The sequence below is a fragment of the Protopterus annectens genome, chromosome 9.part0 (genome assembly GCF_019279795.1).
Source record: "Protopterus annectens isolate FY-2018-M chromosome 9.part0, PAN1.0, whole genome shotgun sequence".
NCBI lineage: Eukaryota > Metazoa > Chordata > Ceratodontiformes > Protopteridae > Protopterus > Protopterus annectens.
In genome coordinates this window covers 621,722,419-621,744,981 of record NC_056743.1, presented here as the reverse complement: position 1 = coordinate 621,744,981, position 22,563 = coordinate 621,722,419, and the positions used below count along the sequence as shown (strand labels likewise).

General features: G+C 41.0%; 1 protein-coding gene across 2 annotated transcripts in view; it reads left to right on the top strand.

The window, feature by feature from the left end:
• The window catches only part of LOC122811374 (proteasome subunit beta type-7-like), a 271,817-nt gene that overhangs the window by 239,703 nt on the left and 9,551 nt on the right, over window positions 1–22,563 (top strand). For both annotated transcript variants that reach the window (XM_044083180.1, XM_044083181.1), the window contains exon 9: window positions 11,523–11,575. In XM_044083180.1, coding sequence (XP_043939115.1) covers window positions 11,523–11,575 — 53 coding nt within the window. The remainder of the gene's footprint in view (window positions 1–11,522; window positions 11,576–22,563) is intronic.

Here is a 22,563-nt window from a genome sequence, read left to right as displayed (position 1 = left end):
ACACTTCTCCACTTCATGGTCCATTTCTACAACATAGTATCATCAGTGAAGAGGTAATTAGCACACTACAAACTACAGGACCCAGGAGCAACCACTGCAGAGCTCCTGTAGTCACTTTCCTTATTTTTGACATAATCCCTCTCACCACACCCCTCAAGTTTCATACCATTCAACCATAAAGCAATTCATAAGGGTTGTCTCTAACTTTAACTCCTATTTTTCTACCAGCTGCCTGTGGAAGATTGAGTCAAAGATCTTGCTGAAGTCCATGTGGGTCATATCGTCTGTTACTCTCTTGCTAAATTGTTCTAAAACACAGTCATAAAACTGGATGTAGTTTGACTGGCAGCTCATTCTGGCTATGATCCTGGATAGCTTGTTGTTCTAGAAATCACTTCAAGTAAATCACCCAACCTTTCTTTTCGGATTCTCTCCATGACTTTCCCTGTCACTGTTTTTAAGCTAACAAACCCGTATTTCCCTTGATTTATTTTTCGCTGCTCCTCTCTTGTGCACCAATGTTTTCCACTCTACAGGCATTTCTGTACTGGACAATGATCTACTCAAAGGTAAAATACAACTGGCCACGGATACCAAAGTACAAAAAGGATTTATTACTCTGACATCTCGGCAGAAAAAAGCCTTCAAGGAGTAAAAAACGTTATAAACAAGTGTACTTAAATACTAGTAGTTATAAAGCAATTAAACAATTAAGCAATTCAAATTAATAATCTCCAGTTTAGCTCTTCCTTTAAACCATGAGGATGCAAAGTATTAAACTTCAAAATATATAATGCTTCTTTAAACAGAAGCGTTTTTTTTTTTTTTGAATTATTCATATCATATACTGAAACATTTATTTCTTCCAAAATAGTACCTTGTAAACCTATATTATTACTATTATGGAACTGTTTAAAATGAGTTGCAACAGAGCTTTCCAGTTTCTGATTGTGAATATCTCTTGCATGCTCCAACAATCTTACTTTAAAAGCCCGTTTTGTTTCCCCAATATAATATAATATAAATTGCAAGGGCATCTAAGCGCATATATCACTCCTGCAGTATCACAAGAAAATTTATTCCAAGTCTGAAATAAAATATTATTAATATTAGAAAAACTAGAAACAATGTATTTGCAAGCTTTCCATTTTTTGCAACAAATAGTAACTGTAGAACACAAACTAGCAGGTATATTTATAGATGGCAAACAAAATTTGCCCTCAACTAAAAAATTATAAATACTCCTTCCTCTTCTATATAAAACACCAAGATTGGCTTTTAACCAAAAAGAAACATTTTTTAATGACCATAGATACTTCCAAGAAGAAACATTTTTTAATGAGCATAGATACTTCCAAGAAGAAACTTTTTTTAATGAGCATCGATACTTACAATGATATTTAACCTGCTCTATTATTATGTCACTGAAACACCCATGAGTAGTAACAAAGCAAATGATATCTTTGTCACTTTTTTTACCAGATTTAAATAGTGAACAAGATTGTCTATCCTGGTTATAGTGTCTCATATTTACGACATTACATAATTTGTTGCAGCTTTTTTCTAATAGACTATAACTATAGCCTCTATTGCTGAACATTCTAACAGTGGTTTGAAGTTCACGTCTAAAGTCTCCAAGATTATTACATAATTTGGAGATCCTAAGCATTTCCCCAAATGGGAGAGATGTAATAGTATGAGAAGGATGGCAACTATCGCCATGTACATACTGAGTACCAGTATCAAACTTCCTATGTACGGAAGTAAGAAGTTCAGTACCATTCTTAATATTCAACACCACGTCCAGAAAGGGTATACTAGTACCTACCATGAGACCATCAAATTGTAAACCAAATCTATTATTATGTAACGTCTTAACAAAATAAGTTACCTTTTCTGAACCACCTTCAGCTATTAAAATTAAATCATCGATATATCGAAAATATCTAATAACATGATCACAAAAGAATGTATTTCTATATATGTATTCATTTTCAAAAAGACCCATGCATAAGTTAGCGTACATGGGGGCAAAAGCAGCCCCTATAGCTGTACCTTTTTTCTGTCTATACAAAACATTGTTAAATTCAAAAAAATTATGTGTTAGACAGAAATGACTCAACTCAACTACATATTCCGTCACTGGAGAATTCCCCAGAAAAAACCTTAGAGCTTCCATGCCAAAATCATGGCTAAGGTTTGTATATAAACTCTTAACATCAATAGTAAGAAGATACATATTGTCATTCCATCTTACATTACTTATTTTGGTCAAAAAGTCAAATACATCACGTATATAAGATAGTAATGATCTACTCAAAACCTCCATCAGGAGATCTGATAGCACATTGGCAAGATTCCAAAGGACCCAGGGCAAAAGCAAATATCATCTCTGTGCTTTTTTCTTCAATAGTGAAATCATTTCCCTCTCTAAGCATTCTGTCTTGGTGTTTTCCCACTCCTCTTCTCTTCTGCCATGCCTTCCTCCCAGACATGGCATCTTTTGTGTGCTTTCCTCTCTGCATTGTGCTGATCCTCTGTGATCTCCAGCTCATTTGTGATACATCTCTTCATTCATTCTGTATACTTAAAGAAGTCTGTTCTGCCTGTTGACCCCCTTCTTTCAACTCCATTTCAGCTTGTATATTTGTTGCTCTCACTTCCTTTGCTGCCTTTCTGCTTGATTCCTTGAACTGTGATTCTTCGTCCTCCCAGTCCCCACCCCCATCTTCTTGTCCACTGTTCTGCCCTAATCGCTAGACCCACATTCCTATGTAGTCACATTACCTTTCTTCTCTATTTGCCTATTTCTCAAACTAGTATCCGTAGTCTGGAGTAATGAATCCCTAAACTATTCTCATAAGCAGATTAATCCCTCAGTTTGCCACAGTCCTATGACTTACCTCTGACCCTTCCCGTAGCTCACCAAAACAGACTCCTGAAAAACTGTACACCATTGCCTTTGTCCTTGTTTTATCCCATTCATCTTTAGCACACAGACACAGACACATACAAGCACACACACACACACACACACACACACACACACACACACACACACACACACACACACGAGCACACATACAGATGACCACCCAGACACACCTGAACATACACACATTCCTCTAAAACACACACAAACATAATCACGTTTGTCTTATGGCATCATTAACTGTACATCTCTGAGACCATCCAGCTTAGTTAGGACCTCATCCAGAAATGCATCCTTTCTTGTTCTGTCTTGCATTATTTGGCTAAAACTTCACTCAGACCCTAGTGCCCCCCTAAACTTCAGCTCAGAATTTCCCAATCTGCTCCAGAGAGATTCAGCCCTTTCCTCCTACTTACATCCTGACAGCTAATACACTGTATTTTTCAACAAGTATATTCCTATTTCTATACATTAGCTATCATGGCACTTGCACAGAGTCCTCACCCTACTTGTTGGCTTTCCCCTTTCATATGGTGGTAATATCCTTCTTCTATGACCATGCATTCAATGTCCTCTATTACATATATCTGTTTCACATCTCCAATTCCTGCTTCTCTATCATTTCAAAACAACCAGTATCTAGGTATCTCCATGTCGCACCCTCAACCACTTTTGTAAGTAGCCCAGATTTCTTTGATAATGGTAATGTCCACTCCCCCCCCCATCCAGTGTCATTGTCAGCAACTCCCATGTTTGTTCAAAGGTTCATAGGTGTCTACTTGGCTAATGATCACTGAGACCATTTTAAGCCTAGCATGCACCCCAAATTTCTAACAAGTTTGGGTAGTGTAAGTAGGGGCTTGGGAGATGAAAAATTTGAAAGCGAGGGCCTGGGAGATTAACCATTTACAGACTGCCTGTGTCCATCAGAGACATGGGTCCTAAGTCAGGAGTGATGATGTCCAGGATACACCTGAATTGGGTTAGTAAGGAACTCTGCTTCACATGACTGAGGAGCCTGTTCCAGAGATAGTCTCTGACATGCATACGAGTCTCTCCAGCAGGTCCTATTTATATCACAGGCAAGGTTGAAGTCTTTAGAATTGGTAATTCTGGAGGTGTTAACATTGTGGCTATGCTGGAGTAGGTTGCAACAATGCCTTGTATGTCAGGTATGAATCTCCTCTCAACAGTCTGCAGAAGACAAGATACAGGGATAGGGCTTTGAGGCTGTCTGCAGACAGCATGCTATTTACACCCTGTAGTCTTTTAGTTAGGAACCTCTGTGAATGTTCCGATGTGCCTCGTTAGGCGTATACCAAATGGGGCATTGTACTCAATGTTCCTCACTATCATAGGCTTGTGATGGTCAAAGCCTAGATTATTGTCTACGGGTGCCTCTATGTCCCTGACTCTTATGTCGATACTTAGGGATGTGTTGTCAATATGGCAGTAACTAGGGCTTACTAACTTCCTGAGAAATGCTATTGTGAATTTCTTGGCATTTAGTTTTAGTTCATGGTTCTGATACCAGCTATTTGTGAGTGGTGCACAGCTACAGTTATCCCACTCCATAAGGGGGGATCCAGCTTGGATCCTGGGAACTACCACCCCATCAGTCTGACAAGCCTGATCTGCAAGGCCATGGAATGTATTATCATGGAACTTATAAACAAAGACATTGGCAACCTTCAAACACTGGACCCCACCCAGTTTTGGTTTGCGAAAGGTCGATCTTGTCTCCTGAACCTGATTTATTTCTTTGAATCAGTCTCCACAGTTGTGGACAAGGGTAGGGCTGTCCGCACAGCCTATCTGGACCTCGTCAAGGCTTTTGACACCATCCCCCACTCTGGAATCATAGATAAACTTACTAAGCTGGGCATTAATCCCTACATCATTCGATGGGTTGCCAACTGGCTTACTGACAGAACCCACACTGTAAAAGTAGCCATCTCCAAATCTAGCTCCAGACAAGTGACAAGTGGAGTACCTCAGGGTTCAGACCTGGGACCGCTCTTGTTTGGCATCTACTTCTCTGAAGTACAGGCCAACACTAAGGGACTCTGGTTAACAAAGTTTGCAGATGACTGCAAGCTGGGAGCCATTATTAAGTCCCCAAATGATGTGGATATTCAACAGGGGGGGCTTACAGAAACAGAGGCTTGGTGCCAGAGCCATGGGCTCAAGCTCAATGCCAAGAAATGTATAGTTATCCCCTTTGGGAAAATCATGTACCTGTGAACTACCACATAGGTGGCAGTACACTAAACACTGAAAGTGTGATAAGAGACTTAGGGACACAGGTGGACAGTTGTCTCACCTTTGATAACCACATTGTCACAACAGTCAGGAAATCCTTCTATGTGGCACACGTCATCACTAAGGGTTTTTCATCCAGAAAAAAGGAGGTTATTATCCCACTGTACTCATCCCTCATTAGACCCATTATAGAATACAATGCCCCATTTGGTATGTACCTCTCAAGACATCTGCAACAACTGGAATGGCCACAGAAATACCTCACTAAAAGAATCACAGCCTAAAGAAGATGCCCTATGCTGACCATCTAAAAAAACTCCAGCTATACTCTGTTGCATATCGTCTACTCAGAGGCAATCTCTACTCAACATACAAGGCCATGTCAAACCCAGAGCTGTTAGACATGCTACACTTAAAGAAATCCCAATCCCTCAGAGCCACATACTCCAGGGATCTAAACCTTGCCATCACAATGAACAAAACATGCTGGAGGGATAGGTTCCTGACCCAGAGACTCCCCAGACTCTGGAATAGACTGCCCATACATGTCAAGCAAAGCGCCTCTTTGGCCCTCTTCAAAAGGAACCTTGACGATTGGATGGGAGATAGGAAATTCACCCCGGGGATCACGTCAGTCACCCTATTATACAGGGGCCCAGGGAAGTAAATATTGTTGGAAGAAATAGCCAGAGAATTGTTATGGCTAGGCCGATAGCCTAGTACCAACCTATGAACTATTCTTAGAGAACACTGTCAGTGGAGGATTCAATGACTCCTTCTAATTTGTAATCATCTGTAAATTTTGTCAGCCAGAGGCCCCTGATGTTGGCCTTAACTTCAGAGAAGTAGATGCCAAAAAGAAGTAGGACCAGAACAAATCCATTAGGGACTATGGTGGTGACTGACCTCTTTGTGGAGGAGAACTCCCATTTTCTAACATCCTGTGCCTGTCTGTGAGTCCAATGACTGTCCACTGGTGACATAAGGGTTTATACAGAACCTCTTGAGTTTGTCAGCAATGCTTGAGTGAGGTATTGAATCAAATTCCTTGGCCAGGTCAAAGTAGTGTGAACCATTTTGTTCTCATGCATTGCTTTGGTGCCTTTCTCAAAACAGTTCTCCAAGTTAAGTAGGCATGACTTGCTCTTATTAAAAACAAACTGGGTTGGATCCAGCGTCTGGAGGTTTCATATGTCATTATTAATCATCTCTGTGATAATTCCTTCCATGGCTTTGGGCATGAGATTAGTGAGCCTTATGGGTCTGTAGTTTCCAGTGTCCACAGATGGCCCATCTTTGTGTAGAGGGATGATGGTTGCTGTTCTTTATTTGTGAGGCACGAAGCCTGTTTGGAGTTTATGGTTAAATAGTGGCTCTAGGGGGTATGATAGGTCATGTTTCATGCTCTATAGAAGGCAACCTGGGATATTGTCAGGACCCATTGATGTAATGTTCTTGGCATTAGAGACAGCATTGAAAGATGTTTCATAGTGATAGTTGAGGGAGTTATATTTGATATTTCCTTAGAGGAGGCTGGGAGGGAGAGATTGTAAAGTTGGAGCTGAACTTGCCAGCCAGTAGGTTTGCTACATTTTCTGGCCCAGTGTAGATGCCCATTAACAATGAACTCTGCACACAATTGTATATTGCCTTTGACATTGAAGACATAACTAAAGAATGCCTTTTGGTTGTCCTTGGTCTTGGAGGTGAGACTGACCTCAAATTTGGCTTTGGTAGATTTTATTTGTCCTGTGAGTTTTTTTGATTAGTTTGATGAAAGTGCTTTTATCCTGCTGTTGTGCCTTTGTTTTGCATACTCTCTGGCACCTTCAGGCCTTAGCTCTGTCAGTGTGCTCCTTTTGGCCTATCAGCCTTTGTTTTATGACACTCCTGTGATTGTACTTACCCATGCATTTAAAAGATACTGGGCCAGATTCATTAACACTTACACTGTGTACACGATGTGTATTCAGGAACATCCCTACCACATTTTTGTACTCTCTAGTCACTCAGAAAGATTAAACTAAGTGTACATGTAGTCTACACTTTGTGGTAACCTTTATGAATCCTCGATATTTAAGGCTACAAGAAAATCAGTAGAAAAACAAAAATTAGGAGGAAGTAGGTGTGAGTTAAGTTTTTGTTGTCTATTTATTCAGAATGATGTATACTTAGTGTAGGTATTAATGAATCCCCGGGATGATGTTTGGTTCTTTTGAAGAGCAGGAAAGGAATAGATGACTGTCAGTGGCCCTAACATTTAAGCTTCACTTCATGCTTCCTGGCATCATTTGTACACGAGTGCTGACATTACATTTTAGACAGTATTAGGTATTGTCACTATTGTCACTGTTAAAAGGCTTTGATGAATTGCATTGCTGTCATCTGACACAGTGCTGGGATCTGCACAACACTGTATGACTGGTCATGGCACTTATAGGATCCAATTATAGGTATGACCTGACACCTGTAAGATGGTGGGATACTGCCTAGCTGTATCCTATTACAAATGAATCTGTAATGTTGTGCAACAACTAGTTATTAATGAGCCCTTGCAATCAAACTTGTGCCAGATGTGGTACTGAAGCCAGTATTTTCTTCCTCCCTGCATACCGATTTACAATTTGGAGACATTGGTCCTGTGCCATCTACAGACTTGGAGTGAAGAACTTTGTGCACTTGGTGGCTATGTTTGCTTTTTCATAACTGGCTAGCAGCCTATTTTGGGGGTGTCTTAACACAGAGCTTCAAGTGAATGACCATGACATGAATTTTGACAAATCTTTGCTGTTTACTTGGAACATTGGTTCATGCAAGCAATAGCATCTTATCTGCTAAGATGTGTCCAAACATCAATGCATCACTTGAATCTGAGTTTGTTAAACATCACCAAGGCTTATATAATTGTTTCAGAGTCTAGTTATTTTGTCATTCCATTTATTTAGCTGCACTGGTTGCTAGATATTTTCTAGAGAAGCTTCATACTTTGTGTGCAGAATTATTCAATGTCAGTGGTTTGTCTTTGTGCTGAGGCTGCAAAGTTAAGTTAACTTTATTTCTTGATAATCAGACATAGCAAAATGTCACCATTAAGCTAGTTTCTGGACTGCTAATGACTTATTGGTGGATGGCACAGTAAATGCTTATACTTCTTGGTTCAGTTCCTGGCTGGGTTGCCTTCTGTTTAGAGTCTGTGTGCCATTCCTGTATCTGTGTGGGTTTTACTATTTTAGTGTGTTTTCCTCCCACGTCCCAATGGCATGTCATTAGGTGAATTTACTATCCTCTTAACTTGCCTTTAGGCATGCTTAAGAGGTCTGTATGTTTCCATATTGTGATGAATCAGTATCCTTACCAGGACAGGCTCTACATATTACAACCCTTGCTTACTGAATGGGCTACAATTCCCCCTTGACCCTGAATAGGACAAAGTGGGTATCAGGGAAGGAAGAACTAAATGTGTAAATTAAGGAATGCAGCATTTCTACAACTATTAATAAAGTTTCTTAGCTGCTTGCTTCGGAGCATTTTTATAGAAGTGGCGTGATTATTTTCTCATTACAACATATTAAAAATGAGTCATGGGTCATTCTCCTTAGAACTGTAAAGCAAAGCCAACAGTTATTTGTCAGTCTTTACTCTTTTGTCATGAATGGCAGATTACTGATCAAATGGTTGCATTCTCAGAGTGATCTTTCAACCAGAGTCGACAAATGTTTTGCTACCTGCTTTTCTGAGAACACAGACAAGTTAGAAGGTGCAAGGCCCTGCAAGTTTTACTTAGAGCCCATTGTTGCTTAGTCAATATGTGTATCCTTTTAGATAGTTAACCTTCAGGTGTCACTGATACGTAAGTTATACCACATATATTCACTGATGAATGTTGGCAATTAATTCCTTGAATACATTTCAAACACTTTCCTTGACTGCATGAGAGATAGTATGCTACGGCTCGACCTTATCAAGACAAGCAGTGATCACACATGTGACCTTAAGGTTTTTCACACATTATTAACCATTCTTCCTGCTGTCAAAAGGGGTGAGAATAGACTTGAAGGTGAGTCTAGAGTGCATGGTATGAGCACAAGTCCTTGTAAAAATATTTGTGTCCTCATTTGAGGAATATCACCTGGCTTAAGCAATTCATTCCATCTGAAAATCCTGAAGCATCTGCTCATACTTTTATCTCTTATTTGGATCACTTCAATGCTCTGTACCATGCATCAACCTTGATTGCCTGTATTGGGTATTGAGCATTGCAGAAGTCTGTTTGGGAGTACTATTGTGTTGTCCATACACCCCTCTGTTGCAATGTCTGCACAGAATGTTAGTGGCATCTAGGCTCATGTGTAATATTCTAGTATTGTCATAACTTGCTCTGCATGATAAGGATCCTGCCTGTCTAGATGAAGTGTTAGTACCTACAGACTGGCTTGGATACTCACCTTGGCAGATAAGATGCTGTGAGTAGTTCCCAGATGCATCGATGTTTGGACACTCATCTTGGCAGATAAGACGCTATGAGTAGTTCTCAGATGCATTGATGTTTGGACACTCATCATGGCAGATAAGATGCTGTGAGTAATGTGAGAAATTCTCAGATGCATCAATGTTTGAATACATCTTGGCAGATAAGATGCTGTGAGTAGTTCCCAGATGCATCGATGTTTGGACACATCTTGGCAAATAAGATGCTCTGAGAAGTTCTCAGATACATCGATGTTTGGACACTCATCATGGCAAACAAGATGCTGTGAGTAGTTCTCAGATGCATCAGTGTTTGGACACTCATCATGGCAGATAAGATGCTGTGAGTACTTCCCAGATGCATCGATGTTTGGACACATTATGGCACATAAGATGCTGTGAGTAGTTCCCAGGTGCATCGATGCTTGGACACATCTTGGTAGATAAGATGCTATGAGTAGTACTCAGATGCATCGATGTTTGGACACTCATCAGGGCAGATAAGATGCTGTGAGTAGTTCTCAGATGCATCGATGTTTGGACACATCATGGCAGATAAGATGCTGCGAGTAGTTCACATGCATCAATGGGCTCTTATCCTTTTAACCAGGCAGACTGCCTAGCCTTCAGTTTTGACCAGATATCTTCAGACTGTTACAACATGACTAATTTGTCCTTGCCCACCTCCATGGAAACCATTGAAGAGGACCTTCAAGATTGTCTCCAAGTTAAGCCTTTCTGCCGTGGGTGCAGCATTGATGACACAGAGACATGCTGGAAAGAGTTCAAGACCACCACCAACTTTTCAACTTCATAGCATTTTGGTACATCATAGTTACAGTTCATTTGTAGGTGATTCTTCACTGCACCTTTGTGAGAAAATCTAATGTTGCTCTGAGTTTTGTTACAATGTGATGAATGAATGCAGTGAGCCAGTGAAGCATTTTTTAAGGCTCTTTGCCCTTTTCTTCACTGTAGTGCAACTTTGAACTTGGTATGTATAATTTAGGGTGGTAGTGGGGTAGAGTTGGAGTCCTCAGCTTGGGCGGGTTCAGTGGGGCTCGATCTCCCCCCAAAAAAATCTTTTTGTGTTTTTTTAGGGTTTTTGACTTATAATTTTCAAAATTTACCTTTCAGAAAATGATGAGTTAAAAAGTGTACTTTGTTCAGTCATAGATAAACCGTTGGGTACATCAACAGGCATCACCAAGACTGCTGTAATTAAAAATATTCTGAAACAAAAGAACTACTCAACCAGAAAAAATATGAAATAGATGATTAAAGCAGTTTAGCAAAATACTTCTTTTAAAATAAGTTGCAAATATTACTACCAAGGACTGGTTTCATGCAAGCAGAAAAAAAACACCAAATATTGACTCCAAAAATTAAAGTAAAAGGTGATCAAAGGGTACAAAGAGGTTGCAGAGTTTAAAAATGACACAGACACTCTGCAGAAATGTCAACACATAAAGGTTCTCATAGAATGAGTATGAAAAATATTATTTAGATATTTCTCTCTACATAAACAGTTGGGCAAAGTCAGTTAAACATATCTGGATTATCCTTTTTGCAGTCAACCATTCCAGATGCGTTTAGCTGCTTTTTTCAGTCTGCATAAACAATTAGACAAAGGCAACTAAACACATCTGGAATGACTGACTGCAAAATGGATAAGCCTTTATTTTGGCACAACAGCTTACATATTTCAAACCGAAATGCACACTGTTCAGTACAGTGTTCTATGTTGTTAAACAAAATCATAAGTGAGATAAATTCTGGAAACATTCTGAGAAGTACTACAGACAGTATTGACTGCAACTAATTAATTAAGTGAAACAGCTGACTTTTATTTTAATTTTAGACTCAAGCACATTAAGACTGGATTTGACCTCAGACCAAACCCTTTAGCAGGAGGTAAGGAATGACTTCTTTTTGTTAAGCATCTGAACTTATTTATTGCTGATACGTGTTGCTTCGTTATTAATTACTGTGCTCTGTCTGTAGCCTAAGTAAGCCCACTCTTCAATTTTCAGACAGGAAGATTAAAATTTCCCCTTCTTCCATTTCAGCTGGGTGGGGTAACATTAGATACCTCACTGCAATGTACTCCTAATTAATTAGAAGATCCACTGTTACTTGTCTAGTTATCTTATTTACCAGACCGCCTACTATATACTAGATCCAGTTAATAGGACTTCGGTCTGCTTGTGCTCCATCATTTGACAGATTATTAACTCAAGGCTTCTTGAGGTACTTACTGAAAACCACGTAAGTTTGTCTCACATTGGTTAAGAGGTGAAGATACCTACTAAATCTGAAGGTTAGTCTCTCATCAAACCATATCAACAGTGCCCAACAAGATGTCAGCACAATCACTCACCTCTTCACACACACACACACACACACACACACACACACACACACACACACACACACACACACACACACCACACATGCCACTTACCAAAAAATAACCTTTCCCATGCTGAGGTACTTAAGAAATCTCTGCCCAAGGCTCAAAGTCTTCTGAGGTACAGAGCTAATACATAATTCACTTAGCAGCTCAAAGACACTCCACCACAAGGACTGCTTAGAGGTGCTATCAAGCTTGTTGTCCTGAACCTTTAAGGTTTCAATAGCAAGCAGTCTCATATGATAATGCACCAGTCATAGGTGACTCCATTGTGAGACACACAGCTGTACCACTCACAAGACTGTGCATGGTGATGGTGAACTGCTTTTCTGGTTCTAGGATATGACAGGTTACTAAACCATTCAAGTCCCTTCCCCAAAATATACATAGAATATAGCCATTGTATGTGGAATGACTTGATACATATAACCAAAAGTGCAGCTGGCTCAACCAGTGCCCTACCCCCTCAGCTCTTCAGTGGCTGTTCTTTCTACTGGCACACCTACCAGGTGGCCAGATGGGGTTCATATTATGTTATCGAAAGATAACATAATCGAACAGCCGAAACATCAAAACGGACACATTTCAAAACTTTTATTGTGGGGGGCTGCTCCCCCCACACCCCACCGTTAAATATATATTCCAACTCCGAGATCGCACTACAGTTTGGAAAGGGCAAATATTCCAATCTTCACTGTACTGCGATCCCACAATTCAGACTTTGAAATGCAGTCGTTTCGATGTTTTTGCCATTCGATTACATTATCTTTTGATAACGTAATAGGAACCAGGCCAGATGCGCGACATATTCAGGTGTCATGTCTGTCCCCTGCCCCAGACCTTTCTTCCTTATATGGTACTGAAAAGAAATTACTTCTTTTAAACTCTAGCAAACTGCTTGCTCCAAATGTAGCAAACTGTTGACACATTTTATACCCTGCTTCCACAAAGTGCTATTGCACTCATGGTTTAGTTTAAAAAAATGTTCTTCTGTTAAACTGTAGCAAACTGCTTGATACAAATGCAGCAAACAGTTGCCATAATTTACACTTTGCCTGCATGGAGAGCTACAGCATTCAAGGTTTTATTTAAAAACAGACAGCTTTTCTTTTTTTTCCTTTTTTCACTTTTAAGTTGTATCAAACGGCTTGCTACAGCGTAGTAAGCAGTTGCTACAGATCAGACCACACACTGAGCTCTGCAGTGATCAGGTTTGACTGCAAGTGTAATACTAGCTTTTAAAATCTGGTAATAAACAAAAGAGAGATCCTGAATGGTTGATTGCACCCCCAGCACATTGTGCTTAGGGGCAGTTGCCCCTCTTGCCCTGCCCTAGCTATGCTACTTCACACAACCTTGGATTATATGGAGAAGGGCATGTTGGAGTTCTCTCAATATTCATCTGAGAATAGTATGAAGCAGGTCTTAAGCAGCATCCTACCTTCACCAGGAATGATGACACAATATAAACAAAAATAATTACCTTTAATAATTGGCTAAGTTTTGGGTGTCATTCTAATGCTGTCCAATCTGAGCTTGCTTGCAAAGAAATCGCAAAAAGCCCTCACTGCTTTGCAAGGGATGACCTATAACTCTCCCCTCAAAGCTTTCATATATTGGCAAAAATCTTTCCCCCCGCTTTTCACTTTTTTAAGCAATGTCAGTCTGCTACATCTACCAATTTAACCAAGAACAGTCCTGGGTTATTCAAAGGGAGGGTTGTTCAGTGCTAGAAGCCTCAACAAGAAATTGCCTTCTCTAGAAGTCTTACTGTTTCTAGAAAATTCTGAAATCTACGTCATCAATGAACTATGGTTTTAGTGCATTAACAACACACCCTCCCTACAAAGATCCAGTGCCTACCTGTTATTCAGGTCTACCTCTGAGGTCATCCCTGCTACAGGTGGTGGTATGTTCATAGTGATTCATAACTCCATTACAGCTATACTTGTATGGCAATACAATAATCTGAATTTCCCTCACATCCTAGTAGCTATAAATATAAATCCTTACTATTTCTGGAGAAAATACACAATGTCTTTTATGGCACCCTTTACCCGTGAGACATATCTAAATTATTATTATTACTGGCGACTTTAACTAACAGTCCAGAAGGTTGAGAGTCCTATACTACTACAAATAAATATGCACAATGTTTTGTTGATGTCATCACTGCCAATACAGTGGAATAAATAGTTCTCTTCCCTAAAAGAGTAGCAAATTTACTTGAGTTGGTCCTCACAGACATTACACTGGTGTGCTCTACACCTGTTGTAGCCCTGTCATTAGTCAGGTCTAATTACTATTCAGTGGTCCTCCTCCGTTAGTACCCAGCTCAACATGCACATAAACCCTACCATCTTCAGGGATTTCTGTAAGGCAAATTTATTGCAGTTCAAAGATGACCTAATGCAGTTCAAAAGCTCTGCTCCCCTTGAGGACCTGAGCAATAACTAGTGTGGGGCAAAGGGGGGTGACTGCCCCATAGTGCAAGGTGTGAGAGACTGTTATCAGCAGGTGCCAATGATGTGGAATTGCAGTAATGTCACTGATTTATGAATCAATGAAGATATTGCATTGCTGTTCACTGATGAAGAGCTGAAGAGCTTAATGTGTGGCGAGAACTGTAGCAAGCTGCTTCTTACATAGTAAAGCCACTTGTTTCTGTAGCAAGCTGCTTCTTACGTTTGTAGTAAAGCCGATTGTTTCAGTTACAGAAGAGCTTTTGTTGGTATTCAACAAGTTGGGGGGGGGGGACCATTATGGAGAACTGCAGACGGTACGAGTAACCTAGACATGGTTCTTCCTGTGGCCAACACTGATACATTTTCAGAGCTACTGTGCTCATCTCAATGTCTGTATCAAGACATCAGTACTAATCTCCACAAATGCAATGCAAAAAGTACAGTTTTGTACCTACCATAAATGTAGATGTTCGAAGATCCACATTGCTGCAGTCCTTACACTTGGGTAGTCCGCTGTCCTCGGTCGGCCCGAATATCAAAGTATTAGGCTGACGTCGGTCAAGGCGCTTAAGACTGACATCAGGACGTCAGGGTACAAATGCGCATGACCGACGTCATATCCTCAGTCTTTTCTTGCCCCAGATGTCAGAAGACCCTAAAAAGAAAGGTCAAAACCAAAAGACAGCAAAGAACAACCAACCACCCTAGTACTAACCCTATGTACAATATATACAATATTCACAATATGTACAACCCAAACCACACAACCGCCTCTAACTACAGAGGGGAAGGAGGGAGGGTAAATTGGACTGCAGCAATGTGGATCTTCGAACATCTACATTTATGGTAGGTACAAAACTGTACTATGTTCTTCATCTCACATTGCTGCAGTCCTTACACTTGGGTAGAATCCCAAAGCAGAGGTAAGGGAGGATGGCAAAACTATAAAGCAGTAGGAGCTGCCAAAATGCCCTGTAAAATTGCAGTGGCAAAACCAGCCCTAGATTTAGAGTAAAGTGGAAGGTGGTAATGCTTAGAGAAAGTATGCACTGAACTCCAAGTAGCTGCCTCCAAAATATCTTTAGTTGCCACCCCCCTTAAAAAGGCTGTAGAAGTGGCAGTAGCCCTATTGGAATGAGGCCTAATCCCAGCTGGAATCTCCTTACCATGATGGGAATAACAGAAAGCAATACAAAACCCAATCCACTTAGAAATAGTTTGTTTTGACACAGGCTTGCCCTGAGAACCCAAAGCAAATGAAAAAAATAACTGCTGAGACTGCCTGAACCCTTTAGTTCTGCTCAAATAATATCGCAACTGCCTGTGTATATCCAAAGTGTGCAAAATCTTTTCCCCCTTATTTTGGGGGTTTGCATAAAAGGTAGGCAAATGAATAGTTTGGTTTAAAGCCACACTAGAAACCACTTTAGGCATAAAGGAAGGGTTAGTACGCAAAGATACCCTATCCTTATGGAAAATTAAGAAAGGCTCAACCGCCATAAGGGCTTGTAATTCAGAAACCCTTCTCGCAGAAGTAATGGCCAACAAAAAAGCAGTCTTCCATGATAAATATTTCAATTCGGCAGTAGCTGCAGGCTCAAAAGGTTGTAGAGTGAGTTTCTCCAACACAAAATTGAGATCCCAAGCAGGAGTAGGAGCTCTACGTGGGGGTCTTATATTCTTTGCCCCTCTAAAAAATTGCCTAAACAAAGGATGAGAAAACAATGGTGGGTCACAGTCATAGTGAGCAGAAATTGCTGCAGCATGAACCTTAATAGAAGAGAAGGACAAACCTTTGTCCAGTAACTCAGTAAGATATTGAAGAGCCACACTTAAATTAGGCTTAGAAACATCAAATTCCTTTGCTGTACTCCAAAATAAAAATCTCTTCCATTTATCTGCGTACACTTTCCTTGTACTAAGCCTTCTGGCCTCCAAAATAACATTCAAAACTTGCTGTGGAAGCTGAGACCCTCCAGGGTTTAAAACAGAATATGCCAGGCTGTTAGGTGAAGAGAGTGAAGTTTGACATTGAGTAAATGACTGTTCTCCTGGGACAGCAGGTGTGGAATCGAAGGCAAAGGCCATGGAGGCTCCTGTACCAGACTTCTCAGTAATGGGTACCAGCACTGTCGAGGCCAATCTGGAGCTATTAAAATCATCTTTGGCTTGTCCTGTCTGACCTTCAGAAGTACCTTTGGGAGGAGAGGCAGAGGTGGAAAGGCATACACATGAAGATTGCTCCAATTGAATGAAAGAGCATCCACTTTCCAAGCTGTGGGATGAAACCTTTTTGTGCAAAACTTTGGCAGCTGGTAGTTTAGCGGAGAAGCGAACAGATCTATGTCTGGAGTACCCCATAACACTGTCAATTTCTGAAATACATGAGGATCCAATTTCCACTCGTGGGGATCCATAATTTGTCTGCTCAACACATCTGCTAAGGAGTTCTGTGCTCCCGGCAGAAACCTTGCCTGAAGATTTAGCTGTAAACTGAGAGCAGTCTCCCACAAAATCATTGCTTGTCTGCAGAGAGGATAAGAATGTGTTCCCCCTTGCTTGTTGATGTACCACATGACAGTTGTGTTGTCTGTTAGAACCAACACCTGCCCTGGGAGAAGTAAATCCTTGAAAGCTATTAATGCAAATTGGACTGCTAACATCTCCTTCAAGTTGATATGTAGATGTTGAAGTCTGGCAGGCCACATGTCTTGTACCCACTTTCCATTTAGATGAGCTCCCAAGCTTTGTCTGAGGCATCTGTCGTTAGAATCTGACTCGCCTCTGGCCGGGTCACAGAGAGTCCCTTGTTTAGGTGACATTCCTGAGCCCACCACAAAAATTCCTTTTGAATGCAAGGTATTATCTGAATGACAGTGTCCATATCTTGGCAGTGCTGTGTCCATACATTTTGAGATACCATTGCAGCTTCCTCATATGCAGTTTGGCATTGGGAAGCACCAGAATACAAGATGCCATGAACCCCAAGGCTTGAAGGACTGTCTTTGCAGTCAGCCTGGACTGATGAGACAATTGATGGAAGTAAAGAGAAAGATTCTTTTGTTTGTCCGGGGTCAAAAGGCCATCTGGGATGCTGTATTCAGTCTCACACCCAGAAAGCACATGTCCTGAGAGGGTACTAGACTGGACTTTATTTCGCTCACAGAATACCCCAGGCATCTTAGCACTGCTATCACATACTGTAAATGATGAAGAAGTTCGTCCTTTCCTTGGGCCAGAATCAGGCAATCGTCCAAATAAGGATAGATCTGTATTCCTCTTAGCCTGAAGAAAGCTATCACTGGAGCCAGAACCTTCGTGAACACTCTGGGCGCAGTAGATAAGCCAAAGGGCAATGCAGAGAACTGATAATGAGAAGTCCCAGCTCGAAAACGCAGATACTTCCTGCAACTTAGCCTGATAGGAACATGAAGGTAAGCCTCCTTGAGATCCAGAGTCACCATCCAGTGATCTTTGCCCAGCAGAGGTAAAAGCTGTTGTAAAGTCAACATTTTGAACTTGGGAATGTCTAGATAAGTGTTGAGGATAGATAAATCCAGAATTGGTCTCCACGTGTTCCCCTTCTTTGGTACTAGGAACAGGCGAGAATAAAATCCTAGGCCCACTTCTGGCAGAGGGACCGGTTGTATGGCCCCTAATTGGAGTAACAGAGAAATTTGTTTGTGAGCCTCCTTTGCTGAGGAGGAACGTCCGGCATGCCTTTGAAAGGAGGCAAGGTATGGAAATAAAACCTGTAACCTCGGTGTATGATATCTAATACCCATCTGTCTTGGGTAATCAAACTCCAATTTTCCTTGAAGAGTGCCAACCTTCCTCCCAAAGGTGCTGCCATGCAAGAAGGATCTGGCAGCTGAAAAGGTGGGTCATTGGGCCTGTTTACGAAAGGACTGGCCCCTGCCCTCACCCGAAGAATGTGCAGGAGAACTCCCTGTTCTAGGTCTGAAGGAGCTCTGAGCTCTGCCCTACCACGTCTAGATCTACCCCTAGACTGTGAATCATAAGAAGGGTACGTCCACCCCTTAGCAGGCCAATTCCTACTAAACTTCGGAGGCTGAACTTGCAAAAAATCTTTAACAGTCTGCATAGACTTAGCCTTGTCCTCCATTTTCTTCAAGACTGACTCCACAGGTGAACCAAACAACACATCAGACTGCAAAGGAGCATCCAAAATCCTTGTCTTAACATGTTCAGATAAATTCTGATCCCTCAGCCAGGCGTGCCTGCGAAGAACTGACCCAGTGGCAGCCACCCTAGACGAGGCCTGTACAGCATCAAAACCACATTGTAAAGAATGCTTACCCACCTGTTCAGAAACATGTACTAAATCTTGTAATTCTTTACACTCAATGCCTTCCGCCAGAGCATCTACCTTAGACTTCAATTGAGAAAGAAGATAGTTTTGATATTTCAACATGTGAAACTGGCAATTCAAAGCCCTCATAGCTAAGGTGGAAGAAGTATAGACTTTCTTTCCCCATCTATCCAAAGCTCTGGCCTCTTTATCTGGAGGAACTGGATTTTTTACAACAGAGGCCTTGACACCCTTAGGTCCCTGACTAACAGTTTCTGGGTCTGCCCTAGGACTCTTATAAAGATATTTATGAGCCTCAGGCACCCTGTAATACCTATCCGGTTTAACAGGAGCAGGAGGCAAAGAATCAGGATTAAGTGAAGCCTCTGCAAACACATCTTCCACAACATCCAGAACAGGAGGTATAGCCAAAGGCCTATGCTGGGGTAAAAGCAAAAATTCCCTAAGCCTTTTCCTGGAATCAGAGAAATCCTGACCTTCCCACTTAAAATGTTCCCTCATGGAATGAAGGGTCTCTGAAAAGAAAAATCCTCTGGAGGAGAAGCAGAAGGAGTTGAATCATCTGCATCAGAATCAGAATAAGGAGAGTACTCCTGCAAGTCTTCAGCCGAAGACTCTGAAACATCTGAAGCCTGCTCAAAACTCCCCAACTCTGGTTCCACCCTAGGCCTCTTATCTGGAGGGGGCAAAGAACCTCTAATCAAAGTAATTAAATCTTCTGCCATTTTAAGCATGTGCTTCTTGGGCACAGATCCTGTAGAACTAGGAGTGACACCAACAGAAGCTAAACCTGGCCTGCCTCTGGGAGGCCACATCCTGCAATAACAAAGTCTCCCCCTGGGACTCCAGAGAAGCCTCCGGCGGAACCACCGGTTCCACTGGCGCCTCTAAAGAACCGGCGTCCGGTACGGATGACTCTTCTTGCCTGGGTTTAGCTGCTTTGTCTTTGCGCTTCTTCGAAGAAGCGGGCGTCGAAGCATCCGACGGCATCTTATAATTGCACCGCTTCCCAAAGACCAACCTGGCACAATCTAACCTTCGCTTAATAGTGCGCTTATTGAACCTAGCACAAAAGTGACACCCAACAACGTCGTGCTCAGGCCCCAAACAAGGAATACACAAAGTATGATAATCTCTATGCGGTATCTGTTTCCCACAAGAAATACAGTTATTCACTTTTTCTGACATCCGGTAAACCACTGAGGCAAGAAAAAACTAAAATGTTCCCCAACGGGGTACTTAGCCAACTTTGACTCGGTCTGAAACTCCGGATTCGAAAAATTTCAGAACGCCAAACGGCACTTGCAACGCTGCTTCTGCATCGGACCATGCGGCAAAAAAGACTGAGGATATGACGTCGGTCATGCGCATTTGTACCCTGACGTCCTGATGTCAGTCTTAAGCGCCTTGACCGACGTCAGCCTAATACTTTGATATTCGGGCCAACCGAGGACAGCGGACTACCCAAGTGTAAGGACTGCAGCAATGTGAGATGAAGAACATTTTAGGAACAAACCCTTATAGTATATACATGGTATAAACAAATTATATCAGAAAAGAAAACGTTTCACTCTTAAGAAACAATCTTAAATCCCCATGCCTCAAAATTGATATCAGTTTATTAAACAAAGAGCATAGAAATAAAATCAAATCCACCAAGGCCAAGTATAAATTGTAAATATTCACCACCACCGCTAGCAACATAAATGTGGTGGGGGGAACTACTAGATACCAGGGATTTCTCTTTAACGTGCCAAATTGGCACTGGCATCATAATTGGCATGAGGGGTAAGGGGATGCACTAGATACCAGGGATTACTCTCTAAAGTGCCATAATGGCACTGGCATCATAATGCAAACGGGGGGGGGGGTAGGTGAGAACCACCACACTCCAGGGGTGACTCATGGAGTAAAGTGCTGTATCAGTACCAATAGCAGTACAGGGATCAAAGGGTTGGGGTGCACACTAGACAATCAGGGCCTAATAGATACTTGGTGTAATGGCACTCAAATTTTTGCAGGGGTGTGAGAAACCATGTGAATGCAGTTAGGGTAGGTACAGGGACTGCGGAGTGTGTGTGTGTGTGTGTGTGTGTGTGTGTGTGTGTGTGTGTGTGTGTGAGAGCGCTCATGTTTGTGTATGAGTGCGTATGTAAAAGTGATCAAAGTGATCGGGAAGAGAATGCCACTGCCTACATGAACAGCAGGTTGCAGTAATAAATGCAATTCAAGATGCATGCAAATTAGCTGAGAATGATATCGTACCTCCTTATAACTAACATGCCTCTGGATCATAAAATGGGCATGTCTGACAGAAGGGCCTTCTAGCACAAGCTGTACTTGTACTAGACACTTTAATGAATTCCTGGGATAGCGTTTTTAAGAGTTTTTGTAGCTGCATATTATTAGCATGAAGTTCTGGACAGTAACTGAATCATGTTTTAAGATGGATCTCACATAATAAATCTGTCATCTTGATAGTAATGGAGCTTTAATTTCTGAAAAGAAATCTAAAATTGACAGAGTAAACAGTACATAACAGCACAGGATTATATAGTGCAGCTACAACTTTTGTCAGATACACAAAGACAGATTTACATGTATAAAAAGGATAATAAATATGCACACACATACGCACATTGTGATTTTCTTTTGCTTCTCTGCTTACTTGCTTTTTAAGTTCATTCTGAAGAAGACTTCTACTCAAAACATTTTTAACTTTTACTGCACTTTATAGGATATAATTTTAACTTTTTATAGGATATATTTATAAACTATTTTTGTTATGTTTCTTGAGCACACATGCCTTTCATTGTCACCTTATACAGACATATATCATATGAAATGTATATGTATGAAAGCAGTAAGGCTGACCAAGTGAGAATTATAAGGAAATAAAAGGCCACTAGGTGAGTTGTGAGGCCTCATGCCAACCAATGGAAGATCTGTTATTTAACACATAACTACATAACTTGGAGGGCATTATCGTGCTTAGAAAAAAATGGCCTATTTTTTATTATTAATTTTAAATTCTTTTTTTTATTTTTTTTGCTTTTACTGCTTTTTAATCTCTTCCATATTTATTCACTGTGAATATTGCACATACCGCACTTGAAAAATGAAGATGATGATGTAATAGTGAAATTTATATAGGCATGCAAATCTACTTGAACAAGTAAGAATGCATGCGCGCTCGTGTGTGTGTGTGTGTGTGTGTGTGTGTGTGTGTGTGTGTGTGTGTGTGTGTATGTATGCATATATACATATATGCATACACACACACACACACACACACACACACACACGCATATATATATAAAATGGCCAAGAAGCCTAGTCAGACTGCTAGCTAGCTGTGCATGAAATGTGTTCCCCACACGGGAGGTAGATAGTGGAAACCACCTAAATTCTCAATGAGTCACAGATTAGCTCTTCCTCACAGCCTTTAAAATCTCACAGGAAGACATTTTTTTCTAACACCACTAACTATGACCTACCGTTAAAGAGGACTTTGCAATCAGCTTCCACATATCTTTAACAAAAAGGCAGAAAATACCTTCAAAAATGAACAAAAAAATAGAGGGAGTTCAGAAATAAAAAAAATGTAAACACAAGGAATGCATTTGAAAGCCAGTAAAACATGAAACAACTACCCTGAAAATTTCACACCAACATTCCATATATTTAAAAA